The following is a 19549-nucleotide window of genomic DNA, read 5'->3' on the forward strand; positions in this document are numbered from 1 at the left end:
GACTCTCCACATAGGCTCAAATACAGAATTCTTTCCATCCTTCTGTTCCATACACCAACACGGCTCAGGCGCTAGGGGAAGGAGGGCCAGGAGCTTGCAGTCATTTTCAAATAATAAGAGTCAGGGAGTCTAAAGTGTGACCTGTGTTGGATGGGTAGGGGCATGAGGGCTCTTTCCTGGTATGGCACTGACCAGTCAGTCATAAACTCTGACGAGTTTAATGGACAGTGGTTGTGTGTATTACCTGCCAATTGCCCAGGCTTTGGATTTTTGACTTTTGTATATCAGAGCCTCATCTTACCTAGGGTATGGGTTCCAAAGACAGCCATTACCAAAAAAAAAAAAAAAAAATCTCCTACCATTAAAATGACCCTTTGAAGATTCCTCAAGGAAGGTGCCATGTTGGAAATCAGTCTACTTGTTTGAAAATGTTCAACTCAGCCAGTTTTCCCTCAGTCTGTGGAGGAGATCATCAAGTCTATATCCATTGGCTAGCAACAGAAGGTTATGCTATGTGAAGAGCATGTATCCTTAGAGCCCAGATGCTCTGCTTATCACCATGACAGGTTCACTCTGGGAGAGGCTTCTGGAACTGTGGTGTCTGTGAAGGTGGAGATTAAAATCTCCCAATTCATGCTCATGCTGTAGCTTGTATTTATCAAAGGGAAGTGTGGGCAGAGTTGACAGCATTATTTATATGAGTATTTCCTTGATATTTTGCCTGTTACTGCACCTGACATATAGTAGGCCCTCAGTTAATATTTATAATTGCCTTTTCTCCCACTCAGTGCTCTCACAAGATGCTCCTGGAAATTCACCCAATGCTGAGGTGGGCCCATCCAGCCCCTTGTCCACGCCCCACGCCTCTCATCACACTTACCTGTTCTCATTCCCTGTTGCTAATTCCTTAATTGATATCCATGTTACTTATGTGATAAACTAATTTATACAAATGTTTTAATGGCCAATAAAATTTTGCTGTCCTTTAATACCACCCTCCACAGATATTTCTAAGAAAGACATCTATCAAGGTGGTAGCAGAGAGAGATTTGTGAGTGGTTTGGAAGTAGGAGATACATGGTTTTTTTGGGGAAAGTACATTTTCCTAGTACCCCTGTAATAACACAACATGGCAATAGCTTCTTTGACCTATTGAGTCTGATACCAAAACTTGTCCAGTGTGAAGACAGCTGGTGACAGGGGTACACACAGAGTGTGTTGGTTCCTGAAACCTGGGGTGGCCAGAGAGATGCAGGCTGAGCACTCACGGCTTCTGACTTCTAGCTCAAGCCAATGGGACCAACATGATCTAGCAGGGCCCGGTGCAGAGATGTGTGTGTGGTGGCTGCAGAGGCCAGCTTTGCCACCATGTGGAGCAGCCGGGCCTCCACACAGGGGAAGCAGGGTGGGGTCTAGCAGGGCTTGAAACTCCACCACCAGAGGGTCCTTTTTTTGGCTAAGGACATTGCTGTTCCTATAGTATTCACACTTCAGTTAATACCTTAGACTAGTGAAGAAATCGATGGTGAATTTCCTTCCAAACAGGTTTGGATATATAGAGAGATGTACACAGCAGAGAGGACCATGCATGGGGTGATGGGGGATGACATCAAGGGAAGGTTAGGAGACAAAATTGGTTATAAAATAACCCAGTGCTGGTCAGGGTTATTCTATAGATATATCCAATATTTACGTAACTATTTTATTTCATTTCATTTATTTTATTTTTGAGACAGAGTCTCACTCTCTTACCCAGGCTGGAGTGCAGTGGCGCGATCTTGGCTCACTGCAACCTCTGTCTCCCGGGTTCAAATGATTCTCCTGCCTCAGCCTCCTGAATAGCTGGGATTACAGGCATGCACCACTATGCCTAATTTTTGTATTTTAAGAAGAGATGGGGTTTCACCATATTGGCCAGGTTGGTCTCGAACTCCTGACCTCAGGTGATCTGCCCGCCTCGGCCTTCCAAAATACTGGGATTACAGGCGTGAGCCACTGCACCCGGCCTACATAACCTTATTTTTTATAGTTATGGAACTTTATTGTTTTTCTATGAAGTCTTACTAGGCACAAAATGAGTAGCAGGCCTGAATTAAGAGCCTTACTTGTGTTTTTTTAGTTACTCTTCTGTGCAGTGAATATTGTTAAGATTCCAGGTTACAGATAAAGAGCCCTAGGCAGACCGAGCCCAGGATGGCAACCAGCTAGCAAGTGGACCCATCACCAGGACTTCCCAGCTTCAAAGCCCATGCTCCCCATTGCACCTCCTCAGTGGGCCTGGAAGGAGATCTTGTAACCTTCTACTCATTTTGCAACCATAGAAACTGAGGCCCAGAGAGGGGAAATGACTGGACCAAAATCAAAGTCATAGCTAGCTAGAAGCAGGCCCAGCTCTCAGACACCCAGTTAGTGTTCTTTCTGCCACACAGTAGTGTTTAGGGGGCCAATCATATGACCTGCCAAGCACAGCCTAGTCACACGGGACTCCACCTCCCTACACAGGCCACTGCTCTGACAGAGGGGCACATTGAGGACATATGCCCTGGCAAAGCCATAATGTGGGGCTTTTTGTCTTCCCCGCTGAGTGGGAGCGGCAGGCCACTTTCCTTAACCCGCAGATGTTGCCTGCCAGAAACCATCGAGCTGCATTTAACCAGATGGTGCAGACTTCCAAACTTAACAGATTGTATTTCATTTTTTGGTACACTTAAACAAACAGAGAAGATTTACTTTCTCCACGGTTTTTCTGTCTCTCTTCTCCCCAGGGATCCCTTGGGAAGGCAGTGGGTAAACAGAATGCACCACTTGCAGTGATGATGCAGCACTGTCTACACATCAGGGTGTATTTAAGATGCTCCTTTGGAATCCTCCGCGAAGGTCCCTGGTGCCCCCAGGCTGCTGAGGATTCACACTGGTCTTGTATACAGCAGCTGCAGCTTGAGTACTGGGGATTGAAACCAGGGATGAGGTCCAATTTGACGTCCCTGGGCCCTAGCAGGATGGTGAAGCCACTCAGAGCCAGAAAATAGAAAATACACTCAACGAATGAGGCAGATTTCAGGGCATACTGTGGTACAAAAGCCCAAATGGGGCCTAGGGATGGCAGTCACTGTCTGACCTTCTTAACTGATGAATTTGCATTCTTCTCTGGATGGCCTTGGTGAGGCCAGAGGGTCCTTAGCACTTCAAGGAGCCTGTGGCAAGAGTGACTGACATGGGGCCACCAGTTGTGCCTCCTCAGGATCCACCCCTAGGCATGAGAAAGGGCAGGGATAAGTGGGGAATCTCAGGGAGAGGATCCAGTATAATCAAGGACACAGGCCTCACTCTGTAAGATATTCTCACAATTGGCAATATCAACTCCATATTATGCCAATAGATGTTTATGTAATGTCTAAGTTATGCCAGGCACTGCCATGAGAATGCAGCCATGAACACAACAGAAGTAGTTCTACCTTGAGGGATGCAATGAAAGTCTTTTATTTTCTGAAGGAAGAAGCTCAGTGGGTGGAGGAGTTCAGTGATGCAGAATCTCAGGGGAAGAGCGAGGGAGGCCCTCTTGACAAGTGCTGTATCGACTGCCGGGACTTTGTGGTGGTAGAATGTATTCTATTCACAACACAAATCTCTGACCCACTGATATCAGCTTGGCCGTGAGACTTGCTCCGATGGATGAAATACGTGTGCAGTGACGTGTCATATCAGAGCAGAAGCCTTAAGAGCCCGTCTGTGGTTCACCATGCATCTTTTCCATCTACCAGGAAATCAACAATGTTTTAGATCAAAGCTGTTCCATTTTCCTAGATCCTAGTGGGGAGCTAACATGGTGCAGAGCCACAGCCAATCCAAGAACACATGGTAAAAATGTTAAATAAACCTTTGTTATTTTAAGACAGTGAAACTTGGCAGTCAGTTGTTAACCTGTCTTACCCTGACTGATAATCCACATCAGTGATTGTCATCAGCAGTTAAAATTCCCATTTCTCTATCCCTATACCTTAAGCATAGGCACGGAGGACTTTCTGATGTCCTTTCAGGAGTTTACATGCTATTGATCCCACAATGAAACTATCATTTCACTTCTAGAATCCTAGAAAAGAGGAGTTCCTCCAAGGCCCTGGAATCAGAAACTTGGATTGCTAGGTGAAGCAAACTAGGTTTTGCTTCATCTGGGTGGTTGGCCAGGATCCTGAGTGAGAGCCATGGATACCTGGTTGCTTTCCAGCTTGGTATGTATTTGCCACTGCAGGCAAAATCCTCCTCACCAACATAGTGGGCCGTGTTGTATTGTAGTTGCTTAAATGACCTCCAAGAAATAAGCATAAGAAAGAAGCCCACTGCTCACTGTCAGCATCCATGAGTCAGTGTGTGCAGCCCTTCGCTGTTGTATGAGTGGGGATCTAATCAGACTTCCAACAGGTGTTCACCTATTTTGCTTAAAGCAAAAGGCCCACTTCACCTCTCAGAATGGAGGCACTGGCTATGACTAGGAGACTGACACTGTCATGCTGGGAAGCTCCAGCTCTTCAGCAGTGTCTTAGAGAAATCCATCATGGCTTCCTGTAGTTGGGCTATTATGAGGGTATGAAAACCTCTGATGGTGGTTATTAGTGAGAACAAGTTCTGCTGAGCTGCAAGGTGCACTAGAAAACCATGGACTTTTATAGCTACTAAAAAATTGCATTGTAATTTTCTTAACATGTCTGTCTTCTCCAGAAGGCTGAATTGTTTTTATATGTTAAAAACATTTAAAAAGACACATAACAATTGTACATATTTATGGGGTACAATGCAATATTTAGATGCATGTATACCTTGGGTAATAATCAATTCAGGATAATTAGCAAATCTACCACTCAAATATTTATCACTTCTTTGGGGGTGAGAATATTCAAACTCCTTTATTCTAGCTATTTTGAAATATACAATACAGTATTATTAACAATAGTTGCTCTACTGTGAAATACAACATTAGAACTACATGGTCTTTTAATCTCTACATTATTTTAAGAGTTGGCACAGCATCTGAATACTCAACAGATATTTGTTGAATTAATAAATGTGTGCAGGAATGAATGAATGAACGAGCCCTCTACAAGTCTCCTGGGTTCACAAGTATATAAATCCTGAGAACAACTTAGGGTCTGGTCATGTGCACTTCTCTGACACATGAACCATGTGATTTTTGCAGCACGTTCTCACTCTATGGTCTTTTGTTCAACAGGACCTGCCCTCAGTGTTCTTCACTCCACACAACACAGCTGACCCAGACATCATGTACAGGAGGTACTGGCCAGCAGCCAGGAGTCCTTTGGTCCCTATGAGGAACCACCAAGGTTCCTGGCCTCGGTGCCACCAAGGCATATGCACCACTGACTACTTTTCTAGTTTCTGTAATACGTAGTGATGTAGGGCCATCAAAGTGGACCTTTTCTTGGGCTGTTGTTAACGTCAAATTTAATTTGGCTAAGAGGTCTCACTGAGGGCTTCTCTGTCATCTCATACTCAAGAGAGTTCCATGACATGCACCTCTGGAAAGTCTGGTGCCTAGATGGCAGGGTCCTTCATGGGGATCTATGAATTCAGAGGAAGTGATAAGCAGTTGGCCCCACTTCTCTAAGAAGCCTGGCTTCAGGTAGAGCAAAGGAAGGTGGGGGCCACTTGAGATACATCTGACCCCACAAGCTAAAGGGGACACAGAGGTTCAGGGGACCTCCATTTTTTTTGTCCAAAGCAGAACGGCAATGTCTCCATGCATAAATCCATGAAGCAATATGCCTGACATCCAATGCTTCCCTAGGCCCAAAGAGGCATTTCAAGTGTTTCTGCATCTACTCAGGTACCTCCTGACAGCAGGCTTGACACCAGCTATTGTCCAACTCCCACTTAAACCAGATTCCCTCGCTGCTCCTGATGGGGCCTACATTGCAGGAGGAGGAAGCAGGTGGGCAATGTCCAGATTTCCATGATGACCCTCTGAGGAGATATCCATGGCTAGGTTACTGCATGACTACAGCTTCACAGAGGAGACTCCAGAACTCAAACTACCAAGGTAGCTCCATAGACTGACTCCTGGTGTGCACAGAGGGCAGGCAAGTGCTGACTGGAGGGAAGGGTTTGGAGAGGTGAAGGGGAGAGAGACCATCCTAGGGGGAGGAGAAAGTGAGTGAAGGCTTACGAATGAGAAGGAACCAGGCAGAGGGACCAAAATAGGTGCCCTGACCAAGCAGAGGCAGAACATCAGGGCAAAATGTGCTGCAGTAATGGATCAGCAGGTGGAGGCTGATCTTTGGGAGGGTCAAGAATCAGGCTAGAATGTGGTGCCCACACCTGGGTATACCACAGGCAACTGCCACCGTTGTCCCTTAGATCTGCCCTTGATCCTGGATACCTAGCTCTGGTTGGCAGCACCCTCATTCAGTTAGACACTCACACAAGAACCTTTTTAGACTCCTCTCTTACTCCTGACAGCTAATCAATCATTGAATCTTGCTGATTTTGTCTCCAAAGTCTGTCTTAAATTCCTCCTTCCTGCCACTCCCCTGGTTCAGAACTCATTATCTCTTGCTTAGACCATGGCTCCAATACCCTAATTGGTCTCCCTGTTTCCATCCAAAGTCAATAAAGATTTGTAGGATGAAAAATGCATGAATACTGAGGCTTAAATGGTCATGGCAGCTCCCCAGTTGGGAATCCCAGCAAGAAGCTTGTCTACCATCCACTGAAGACACACAGAAACTTGTCTCTGGAACCGAAAGTACCCTACAGGAGTCAGGCATTACAACCCAGTTTCCATTGTAGAAGTGATCCAGCCTACATTTCCCTTATGGGTGGAGAGAACATGAGTCCCTACACGGAAGCTGACCCCAGGATAAGATTTGCATCTGGGCCTCACTCATTTGCTTTTACCCTTTTTATCTGAGCTCTCCTCCAGTGCAGTTCAAAAGCCAGGCTTCTAATGTAGAGGCAGGACTGAGCCTGCTTAGCAGGGTTATTGGGACAGGATTCTCATAGGTGTGGGGGGCAGTGCTATGGAGAGAAGCACAGACTTCCGTCCTTCAAAGGGCAGCTCCCAGCACCAAATAAGGCCGCATCTTGGGGGAAACTGCCTTGCTGGATGAATTAACCTGTCCTGCCAGGCGATGTTGGCAGCACAGATAGAATGAACTGTGTTAACATATGAGATGCAATTTTGTTCGAAAATTTGTTCCTTCAGGAAATCCTTATCACACTCCCTATCTCCCCATCTCTCCCCAGCAACATTCAAAATCAAATCACAAGTGCATGCCCTTGGGCTCATCTGATCTTTAACAAGCTGATCCCATCATCTCTTCTAACCTGGAGGAGTTTAGGAAATGATGCTAACCCACAGTGGCCTGGGGTTGAGTTGACTTGTAATTCAGGTGCATGGGGAGGAAAATGGGGTATTCCTTCAAACTCAGATGTCATCTTAGATGGCTTCTCTGCCACAGAATGGAGGAGAGGACTGGAGGCAGTTTTCTGCCTTACAACCATTTTTGCAAGAGCTGTATGGAATATTGAAGTTGTGGTGATTTTTCCGATCTACTGCATCATTCTGGAGAGGTGTGCAGTCCCATAGGCCTTCCCTGCCAGCCAGGTGACATGAAAAATGGAACATGACAATATCAACCTGGGTTTATTTCACATTCAGTTCTAAATATTTTTACTTGGTTCCTTGGGTTAGAACAGTGTGGGTGAAGGGGTGTGTGTGCTTGTGTGTATGTGTGTATATGTGCGTGTGTGTGTGTGTGTGTGTGTGTGTGAAAGTTGAGGGAGAAAAACTGCCCCAAAGGTAGTAGTGGAGAGGCCCACCTTGGGGGAAGGCAGGCTAGACTGTGCATTCGCAGCCTCCCTTTCTTTTGGAGGAGATGCAGTTACCTCCAAATACAAGCCCAGCGTAAGAGTAAGCCCTTTCCTAAGCTCCCAAACATGGCTGGAGAGTCCAGTGTGAGTTCCTGAGTATTTTGGGAGAGAACAAGGAAGAAATGAACTACGTGCAGGAGTAGGAGCGAAGGAGGCCCATCAACACGTCAACAGTCTGAGTTACAAAGCACATGAGGTGCTTCTTGCCTTATGAGATGCTCATTTTCTCATTCCACAGACTCACTTGAGAGATTGACATTCTAGCTCCAGAGGCCTGGATGGCTAGCCTTAGTGGAAACTGAGCTAAAACACCCATCATTCAGACAGACTTACTTTCAATTCCTGGCTCTGTTGCTTTCTATCTGTGTGACCTTAGACAGGTCATTTTCACTCTCTGGGCCTCAAATTTTTCATCTCTAAAATGGGATGGGTGACCTCCTCATGGTGAAGACAGGAGAACTAAATAAAGTAATGCATGTGAAGAGGCTGGCAGGGCACGCACAGTAGGTGCCCAGTGAAGCTGGCTTTCCTCCATATCCACCTTTCAGAGCACCCCTCCATCAGTTTTGCTTCCTAACTCCTGGCCTGCCTCCTTTCTTGGGGTGCCATCTCACAGCCAAATGACAACAAGTCCTCTCTGTCCCTCACAAGTGAGTATCTTTGTCCACCTTCACCCTCACCCCAAGCTCTTCTCTGCTGTGGGCAGCCAGACTCAGCTTCGTGGGCGTGTGATCTTGTTACCCAGGGCAATGACTACGTGACAGAGCTGAATTTCTACCCTGTCCTAACTTTGCTTATCTTTAACACACAGAATGCCTGTGATAAAAAGTTCCCTTTGCAACCAGAACAGCTGAGACTGGTACATAGAACCAAGATAGTTGACCAAAGGACTTCAGAAAGACCTCAGGCTTCATGATAATCTTATTTCCATGCTAAATGATACTCCCTCCAGCACCATGACAGATGACAATTGCCACGACAATGACTGGAAGAAGCCTTAAAAAGACTGAGATCCGGCCACTGCACTCCAGCCTGGGCGACAGAGCGAAACTCCGGCTCAAAAAAAAAAAAAAAAAAAAAAAGACTAAAAGGGAGGCAGTACTACTGGTTCCAGGAGGTTCACCACCCATTTCTGGAAAAGACATGAATATTCTTTCCTTTGCTTTTCATGTCAAGTCCTTCATTAGAGAAATCCTGTCTCTTAAGCCCCTCACCTTCACTTGTTGAGAAGTTGATGGTGAGCCATGCTCCTGCTTCTCAATTCCACGGCCACTGAATAAAGCCTGCACTGCTTGACACTCACTTTTGGTTTTGTGTATTGGTTTTGTGATACTGAGTAGGGAAAGACTCCGTCCTTGGCAAGACCAGCTTTGTCAATAACAACCTGAGTAGTCACATACGGTCCAATGCTTAGTTGTGTATCCTTGGTTTAATGCGTTGCTGTGTCTGTTTTAAAACTCTTGTTAATTTTTGAAAAAGAGCCCCAAATTTTCATTTGCATTGGGCCCCACAAATTATATAGCTGGTGCTTTGGGGAGGAGACCAATCTCTTTCCAGGTGACTGACACTACTAACTCTTCGTACTGGGTCTGGTCTGGTAGCTTCTTCTAAACCAGTGGGGGAGAAAGGAACTCGTGTTTCTTTGGGCCCTGCCCTAGGTACTCTTGAAAGTATTGTGCCATTTAATCCCTGTTTTACCAAAGAAGAGCAAAGGCTTTGCCTTTCCATGTCACTTGCCCAAAGTCACATAACTAATAAACGGAGTCTGAGTCAGGAGTCTAGTGCCAAAAGCTGGGCCTTCCAACCCGTCTGCCATAAGTAAACTTAAAATCCATCCAGGAGTTACACATATCGGTGCAGGAAGGGATGGCTGATTCTTCCCTGAGATAATAAGATATGCTTTTTTTTGGTATACATCATTTAAAAGCAATTAATTTAAAAAAATCCCCAAAGGGAAAAACCTACCACATAACTTCTGAAGGGATTTCTCAGAGTAGGTCTCCCGGTCACAACCCTTCCCAATGTAATTAGTCTGCAGCTCTGCGACGATCTGGAGGGAAGACACGGCTCCATCGCACATCTCCAGGTGGATGCTGGGGAACAGGGCCATGCTCCCGGAGCCAGGCTGGTACTCAATCCTTTTGGTCCAGTCTAAACAAACAAGGAAAGGATGAAAAGTGAATCAGGTGCAGTCAGTTCTGCTGGAACATTTCTTTTAGAAGTGTGAATTTGTTCCAATGAATTATTTGCCCCAACACATATATTAGATATTAGGGAACAGTCTGAGAATAATGGCAGTTTTACATTTGCTTATACAAGGTTTCTTCCCTGAGAAATACTAGGCAAATGCGGAAAACTGCACCCAGCTGCACTGAGCCACGTAGGAACACACAAAACATGCGCAGGCACACGCACACTCACATGAGCACACACACACACAGTCACACCTTCAAACATATACCAGCTCCTCAGTTCACCAGTGTTGTGAGCCACACCTGTCCATGGCTGCAGTCACAACTTTTCATTCATTTCCCAGATACTCCTTCAAGGACTTCACAACAACACACCAGAGGCAACCCCCACTATCCCCAACCTTTGCTTTAGTATCTCAAAGTGTATTTTTGAACTTTTATTTTAGGTTTAGGTGTATAAGTGCGGGTTTGTTATATGTAAATTTGTGTCACGGGGGCTTGTGGTACAGATTATTTCAGTACCTGGGGGAGGCAACCCTTCTTACATTCATTTCACAGGCAAACGTCAGATCTCCTCGAGGTAAGGTGCCATCATTATTGTAGTATTTGTGTAATATTGTGCTAATGTTTTCTCTTTCTCCTTTTTTTTAATGTGCCACTGATGATATTTTTGAGTGTTGTGCCTCTCGCCCCATTTTTCAACTTTGCCTCACGTGCCTTGTCATAAAACAAAAGAAAGCATGGTTGTTCAGGCATCTCAAGAGGTCACAAGGTACGTTGAAAGGATTCTCAGACACTCAGAACTGTGAGTCATTGAAGTAGGTCTCATGGTCTTGTCACTGCTTTTTAGTGAAAAAATAATGTGGAGATGATAAAGCATTAGAGAGGAACAAAATCACAATTAAAATGACACCATGCAAGAACAGAGCAATACAAACACATACAAACTCTACAATTGAGTGTACACAGGAATTGACTGATATAATAACAGTAGCACCTGAAAGTCAGAGTGGACTCAAGGCAGGCTCCCAGTGACTGATGACGTGTGTTTGCCTGCCACAGCGGGCATCCCATGCTCTGCGAGGACACATGTCTGAGATGGCTGTGCAGCCATCCTCAGCCAGATTTATGTGCAGAAGAGTGATTCTGAGTCATCAAGCAATGTGAGTTATGGGTGCTATTAATTTACTAATCCCAAATGTTTGTCACATACAACATTGCTAGATGATATCCCTTTGCTGAAATAGAAATAAAAATCTATAAAGTTGCCTGACCTCACCCATGAGAAACTCAGAAAGTCCTTCATTGTGGGACTGGGTATCAGGCTGCAGTTACCAGAAGACTCCTCAGTTCCCAGTGGGCCACTGGCACCACCATGTGATACCAGTATCTTGGAAGAGGCTGGGCTTTGGGGCTAGCCAGATGGCTTTGTTCACTGAGCAACCATTTGTTCAGGGTTTGTTTCTATGTGCCAGGCTCTGCTTGGAGTACAAAGGGTATAGCAGTGAACAAGTCAGGAGCCTAGGGAGAGAGGCAGGTGATGAATAAGCCTGTACCGCTCTAACAGAGAGGAGTAAGTGCTATGAAAGGAAAAGCCAGTGATAGTGAGGGGCTCCTTTAGCTTGAGAGTTAACCTCTGAGCTGAGGCCTGAATATCAAGGACAAATGCATTGGGGGAAGCCTCAGGGAAGCACGTGTGAAGCAGATGCAGCAACAATCTTGGCTTGTCTTTGTAAGGTCAGGAAGTTCTCGCGCAGGTTACTGAAGGTCTCCAAGCCTCAGGGATCTCATCAAGAAAATGGGAACCATAGCACTGAGCTTACAGTATTGAGGTAGGGACTGAGTGTGAAAATGTGTGCATTGCGGGCAGTAGAGACTGATCAATGTTGTTCCCTGGCAAGGAAGAAGACAATCTGCCCCCGTGCATCACAACTTTGACAAATTTCAGGTACCTTTGCAATCTGACTTTAGCTCTGAGCCCCCACGGTCACCAGCTGCCCTTTACGGGGTTTTCTCAGAGTGTCTCACAAGAAGAGAGTGCACATTACGGTTGTGAGATTCATCCCTAGGGTACTTACAATAAGAGGATGTTTGGATGAGAGTGACTAATTGTAAAGGAGAATATCCCCAATTCTATGTTATTTTCCTCATAGTCTTTAGGAGCTGTATCTGGATTAGTCCATCCCCTCCCAGAGGATGAGATCATGAAGTTGCTGCAGCCCATGCTCCAAAAGCCTCAAGTGCAATCTTAAGGACAAACCACTGGAGCAAAAGGTGGCTTTTTGTCTGGTGGATCGAAAGTCATGTCATAGTGCTATAGGAAGCCCTCCACACACATGGCCAACCGTGTAGTGTCCTAGGTACAAAATGTTTCGTGCCACTGTGTATTTGATTGTGCTGTTTCTTCTACTTGAGGTTCCCTTTCTATCACCATCCCTCTTGCCACCTCCTCCATGTGGCCTTCTGGGATTTCTCCAGTCTAGGTCGATGCCCTCTCTCCTCCATGCTTCTGCAGTATTTTCAACATTAGACTGTAGCATTAGACTCCAAGCTTCATGGTGCCTCTGAGGCCCCATCGTGCTAGTCAGTGCCTGGCACAGAGTAGGTGCTCACTAGTGGTAGAAATTGTGACAGAATCCTAAAGGCTATCTTTTGATAGGAAATATTTGCTGGGCGGATCTGGGTAGCCCCAGACATCTAACCTTGATTGCTGCCTTGGTAGCACTTCTTGAGCTGCAGACAGAATCCATGGCTTGTTTGCAGCTTCTCTGGTACTGACCCCACCTGCCTGTATCTCCACTCCTGCTGAACCATCTATCCCTTCTCTGTATAGAACCATCTCTCTCTCCTCTCCCCCCAAACCCTCCATAAACTCCCTTTCTGTAAATTGAAAATGGAGAAAGCAGTTTTGTGCTGGAAGCAGGAGCTTGCTGTGCACCCTGCAGCACCAGTCTTGAGGTTCTCCTGTTTCTGCTAGTTCAGGAGAGCCCTCTCACAATACCTCCCCTCTGGTCATGGTCTCTGGAAGCCTCTTCTCTGGAGAAACCCAAGACACCCAACTCATTGATTTCCATTATTCGGCAGAGGCTGCAGGCATCTCTTTCTCATCTAGATATTTTGGTGGTTATCTATGATGAGAAATTCCACCTCAAATCTTTTGAAAAGGAGTTCAAATAAACAAGCAAGTAAATCGTGAAGGGAAAAGCCAGGAAGCACAATCCTGTAGGGTCTTCATCCTCTCGCTCACCCCCTAGCTGGGAGGGCAGGGCCCTCTCTGACCACCAGGGAGAAATCAGGTATAAAAGAGTTTTAGGAACATCACAATTGCCAGTTGCTTTGGTGGCCTCAAGAGGCTTGTTTTTGAGGGTTTATGAGGAGCAGGCAAAATTGCAACCACATAGTAAAAGAAATCAGTGGAGCTTTCTGAGCACAGTGTCCTTGAGAGAGTGAGACGCTCATACAAACATCTTCCATTTTCCAAGGAGGAGTTGGGGTGGGGTTAAGAAAGCAAAAGGCAAGTCATCAAGTTCAGCCTTTACCGCTTGATGTGTCTGTCCCTCCTCATCTCCTGGAGGGTAGGATAGCATGGTTCTTAAAAGTGTGAATGTTTAATTCCGCACACCTGAGTTTAAATCCCACGCTTACCACTTACTGTGTAACTTTGGGCAAATCACTTATGCTCTGTGAGCCTCAGTTTCATCTTCTATAAAGTTTGTATCTACCACCTCGGATTTTGGGGGGATTACATGCAGAGTCATTTCAGCACCAAACATAAAGACTATGTCCAATAGATATATTATTGGTAAATTATCGTTTATTCAGTAACACTTATTGCAAGAAATAAGAGGAAATCAATGACTAAGCATCGACAAGGTGCCAAGCACTTTTACATCTATCCTTTCACTTAATCCTTTCAGGGACCCAGTGGGGGAGTGTTACCTTAATTGCATAAACCATAAAACCGTGGCTAAGAGTTGGTGTGACTTACCCAAGGCCACATAGCTTTTTTTTTTTTTTGAGATGGAATTTTGCTCTTGTCACCCAGGCTGGAGTGCAATGGTGCTATCTCAGCCCACTGCAACCTCCGCCTCCTGGGTTCCAGCAATTCTGCCTCAGCCTCCCTAGTACCTGGGATTACAGGCACCCGCCACCACACCCAGCCAATTTTTGTATTTTTAGGAGAGACGGAATTTCACCATGTTGGCTAGGCTGGTCTCGAACTTCTGACCTTAGGTGATCCACCCACATCGGCCTTCCAGAGTGCTGGGATTACAGGCCACATGGCTGTTTTTACAAAAGCTCCTCCATTATTCTGAGGCCAGAACTGAGACAACTATCATTTTTACAGATTCATGTTTGACATTCAATTTATGCTGATATTTAAAAATAAAATAGTGATAATCCCAATGTTGGCAAAAGATCAAGAAGTATTGTCAGTTTTATCAGTGTCTGACCTTGAGGGCAGCTTATGGGGCTGGAGGTTTGCTTTGACACTGAAGGCTGCAGAAATCCAGGCTTGAATCTCAGCTCTGCCAAACGCGAGTCATGTGAATCTAACAAAGCTGCCGTCATCTTATAGCCTCCGTTGATTCATCTGCAGATTGGGGAAAATTATATTCCCTCCTGGGTTTATGGTAGCACGAGATATGCCAGGCTAAGGGCCTAACACAGAGACCTTCCCACGAAGGCTCGGTATGGAAATATCCCACCCATTGGTTCATGAGTGTCTCAAACTTCTCTGAACTGTCCTGCTTGGACACAAAATCTTTTTAGTTTATAAAGGGCCTCGAGACTACTTTATGAATTGTGGTTCAATTTTTTTCTTAAGTGAAGAGAAAGGGAGCAGCCTGCCCACTGTTTTAATAATTGGGCCTAAATTACCCTGTAAGTATTCCTGAAAAAGCTATTGGGATTTAAACTCCTTCTTTGTGGATTAAGAATTTAGAAAGATGATGATTTTATTATAACTACCTCTAAATGTGGGTATCTTATGTTTTCTTATCAGGAGAACATTAACCACTTAGAAGTTTTATATTAGATGCCTAGAGAGGGAATAAAGCTAATCTAAGAGATTTCTGGAAAGCATAGGCTTTGGGGCTCTTGTAATCTAAGACATTCAGTCCATTGTCCCAATTCTGTGGTCAAAAATGATGCAGAAGAATAAAAGGGAAAGAGGCAGGTGTGGCAAAGACATGCTTGCTTCCTTAAATGTGCACACACAGGAGCCTCCGGTTCTTCCTGGTCTCAGCTTCCAATGGCTGGAGATGCATCAGGATTTCTAGGAAACTGCTGGATTCACACAAAGTGAGTGGCTGGATATTGAGATTCTGGGGAGTGAGAGGGATGGGAATGGGGTACCCCAGAACAGGAACTGTTCAGGCAGCTGACACTGCAGCCAGATCTGCAAGCAATCACTATCTGCCATCTTTTAGGACTTTCTCTAAGGGATAGGTGGCTTTGATTTGGGCACCAAGGGTCTTCCTCTCCTACTGGAAGAAGCTAGGAGGGTACCTTTGCTCAGCAGTGAGTGCCATCATCTCCACTGACCATCCGGTGCATCTGAATTGGGGGCAGGTCAGGAAGCAGAGATGGGCTGCATAGTAAATGAAGGTCAGATGATGAATGCTGGGGAAGAGGTTTGGATTTAATTGTAGGACCAGTAAGGAGCCATACATAGGATGTTTAGTGTGGGTGTGAAGTATCCAGACTGCTTCAGAGTTGCCATTCAGCAGCTGGGCTAGTCCTGGTGTTCATTTCCAGAACAGCAGAATACTCCTGATAGCCACCCCTCGATCAATCCATGCAGGTGTCACTGCTGACAGGGCCACACCAGAGGGAACTAACTTCAATTCATGGAAGTTTAGTTCAATTCTGCTTAGTAAAATTTAAGAGTGTTAACCCTGCCACTGGACAGATTCAGATTCGGGGAGCACGCCACACCACAGGCAGGGGAGGGGCAGACGAGTACCTGTGTCAGCCAGGAGGCAGGAGGAGGGTGAGAAACTGTGGGCACGAGGCTTTACTGTGGCTTCCATGGGAAGAAACAAGTAAGGCAGGGCAAGCATTTTAATACTCGCTGGTTTGAATAATTCCAGCCAGTTCTTGGGCATAGTTGTCTGGTACCTGACCCTGGGGTGATTAGGGCAGATGAATGGTGTCCCAGAGTATGAAAGCCCCAAAAAGGGATGTTTGGGGGTGTGGGCTCCAGATTGGCTGGAGTGCATATAAAAAGTGAGAGGGTGAGATGTTTAGGATCTCTGAGAATCAGCCAATCCCAAGAGGAGCAGTCCCTCCAGGGTCAGTAAGGCCCCCAGATGTCAAAACATCAGAATATATACTAGACAATAACAGACATAGTTAATACAGCATTGCAGATGAGGGGAATGCTAGACTAGAAGAGAACTCCAGGGTGTCCTCTTCAGGGCCTCGTGTATGTACAGCTCCAGGTTCAAGTGGTGCCATTCAGATGGAAATGATGTGAACAGTACTTCCATTTCTGAGTGTACAACCCAGCAGCTGCCATGCCTCAGAAGGTGCAGACGTATGTGAGGCTCAGGAGGGCTTCATGGGGCCCTGGTGTGGGGTGAGGCACTTTGGGGCCAGATGACAAGGACCTTGGATGCTGGGCCAGGGAGTGGGTTATTTAGAGCATCAGAAACAGACTCTTCAAGGCCTTTGTGGAAAGAAGAGACAGAAGCTGACTTCTGAGATTCGCCTTCTCTCTGCTCTCCGCATGGCCTCTAGGGATGAGTTCCTCAGGACCCAACAGTGGGTAGGGCCAAGGTGTCACTTAGACAACAGAGTGCAGAGACTGAAAGTGAGGGGTCAGATGTCTAGCTCCAGGCCCTGCCTTCTCTGCTTACCAGATCCTGCACCTTGGGCAAATTACTTAACCTCTCATGCCTCAATTTTCTCATCTGCAAAGTGGGAAAACAGCACAACTACATCTCGTGGGGATGTTGAGATGACTAAGTAAGATGATAAATGTGAAATGCTTAGCAGAGTACCTGACATACAAGGAGTGGTTAAGAAACATGGGCTATTTTATTAGGCTTCCAAATTTTGGTTCCTTGTCACAAATCCTGTTCTCAGGAGAGACAAGGAAAGGACTATTCCTGGATCTCCTAGGGCAGGTACTAAAACTTCCGCGAGAGAATGTTATCCTCCTTTACAGGAGAGGAAACCGGACTGGGGAGAGAGAGAGTCACATTCTGAAGTTTCCACAGCCAGTTGGTGCAGAGCCAGCACTTGTGCCAGGCTGGACAACTTCTAAGTCAAAACCAGAAAAGAATGTCTTGCTTCTTGCTTTTAGGAATTCATATTCTTTTTACATCTCATCAATTGCTATTACAGGTCTACAACTATCAGGTTGGAAATTCAGCTGGAAGGAGGCGGGGGTGGTGAGGAGTCAGGGAGACCGGAACTTCAACCCTGGCTCTACAACCAGTTTCATGCTCAGAAGGGCCCCATCTTGGTTGAACGCTCTGGTGTGGCTGTCTTAACTGTCTTAATAATTTTTAAACAAGGGGCCCCTTGTTTCCATTTTATACTGGGACCCACAAATTATGCAGCTGGTCCTGCCTTACCAGCTGAGCAACCTTGGGCATATTCTTTAACCTTTCTGAGCCTCACTTTCTTCTTCTATCGAATGGGGACATTAATTAATTGCCCCCAAAGGAGTCCACAGAGCATAACTGCTAGGAATCAAGGTTTTGGAGTCAGACCCGGCTGTGAATTTCAGCTCTGCCACTTGGTATCGTGTACTGTGAGCAAGCCATATTTTCCCTCTATGTTTACTCATGCAAACATTCATGATATCATGACCAATTTTAGAGTTGTATATAGGGTTTCTATGAGATAATAAATGCAAACCACTTATCCCTGTGTCTGACACATAATAAGCACACACATTTTTGAGCATTAAATTATGTGGCTTTTCTTCTCCAGTTAAAAATGCTTACACACAGGCACCATTTAAAAAGAAACAAAACAGGAATTCTCTGCACTCAATTACAAATATAAGGAATCCTTTCTTTTCCTTTATTACTGACCCTTTTCCATTTACTATGTTTTATTTTCACAAGAGTATTTTATTACTTTTTAATTCCTACTAAGAAGAGATAATTAACTACAAAAGGAAAGCGGGGCAAGGATCCATATCTCTGTGCTATATCCTCAGTGAAGCCTCAAGGCTGTGACTGTTGCTGTTCCTCTGCCTGTGTACTCGGTCCCTGCCCTTCTTAGGGCTGGTCCTTCTCTTCATCCAGGTCCCACCTCACAGGTAACTTTGTAAAGGAGCCCTTATTGGTACTGGCCTCACCTTGATGAGTCTCCCCAATCTCCACCCCAGCCTCTCCCTGAGAATTTACTTATTCCTTTATGTCCCGTTCCCACTCAGGAGCATGACTTGTACATCACTATTCAATGCCTGGCACATAAAAGGTGCCCAACAAATATCTATGAAATGAGTGAGCAATCAGATGTATGAAAATCAGGACACACATACACACAGATACACACCCAGACATATAGACATGCACACTCCAGTTGCCACATAGGATGGTACACCTTACTTGTCAATCATCTGCTTAGCCCAACCAGCTGCCAAAGGACAGGCTGCTAGGCATTAAAATGGAAAGGATTCGAGACATGGCTGCTGTGTGTGTGTGTGTGCATGTGTGTGTGCATGCATGCATGTGTGTTTGCATGTGCACGCGTGTGCTGTGTATGTGTGCACACCCCCCACCCACCTGAATTGAAATGTCTGTGGACAAATGTGAATGCTAAAACTGCACTTAAAACTGGCTTCAATTGTTCCATACATTTTTAACCTTTTTAGTCCCCTAGACATTCTCAATAAATGTCAAATGAAAGAACTAGAAATCTGTTCTCAAATTTTGTCTTGCTCATGAAGTTCTTTCCAGTTTCCTGATGACAGAGGGGATACAATTTGGCCCCAAATCAACACTGTCATGACTGACTCTGACCTAAGAAAAGCTTCTCATCTATCTGGCAGACCTCAAAGTCATGTACATTGGCAGAGACTTTGGGGCCTTATTCTGGTAGCAACTGGGAAACTGCAGGCAGCTCCTCGCTGAAGCCCAGGCTTATGTCAGGCCCCCCTCCCCGGCCTCTCACCTGCCAGCCAGGAGAACTGGTGCCACTAGTTAAGGGCAATGTGTAAAGACAGCTTGCTGAGCAGACTGCATTGGAGAGATGGCTGGCTCAGGCCTCTGAGACACCACATTCCATTCCTGGCAGCCTTCGGCCTTCCCCATGCTGTGAGAGGAAACCATTCTATCCTGTGTGGTTCCCTCATGCCGGCAGGAGAGCCTCCATTACCCACCAAGTCTCCAATCTTGCTAGTGTTGGGCACCACCTCTTTAGAGCCTATGCCAAGCCCTCCTTTCCTTTTACCCTGGCTCTCTGGCGGGGGCCGTGGGTCAGCAGCCAAAGTTGAAGTGAACTATGTG

At 45.7% G+C, this 19549-nt stretch overlaps 1 protein-coding gene across 1 annotated transcript in view; it reads right to left on the bottom strand.

Moving 5' to 3' along the window:
* Positions 1–19549, bottom strand: part of CLSTN2 (calsyntenin 2) — a 646459-nt gene that overhangs the window by 103054 nt on the left and 523856 nt on the right. Inside the window, exon 6 of the mRNA XM_008008915.3 lies at positions 9850–10035. Within this exon, the coding sequence (XP_008007106.3) occupies positions 9850–10035 (186 nt within the window). The remainder of the gene's footprint in view (positions 1–9849; positions 10036–19549) is intronic.

Source organism: Chlorocebus sabaeus, chromosome 15, assembly GCF_047675955.1.
Source record: "Chlorocebus sabaeus isolate Y175 chromosome 15, mChlSab1.0.hap1, whole genome shotgun sequence".
Lineage (NCBI taxonomy): Eukaryota > Metazoa > Chordata > Mammalia > Primates > Cercopithecidae > Chlorocebus > Chlorocebus sabaeus.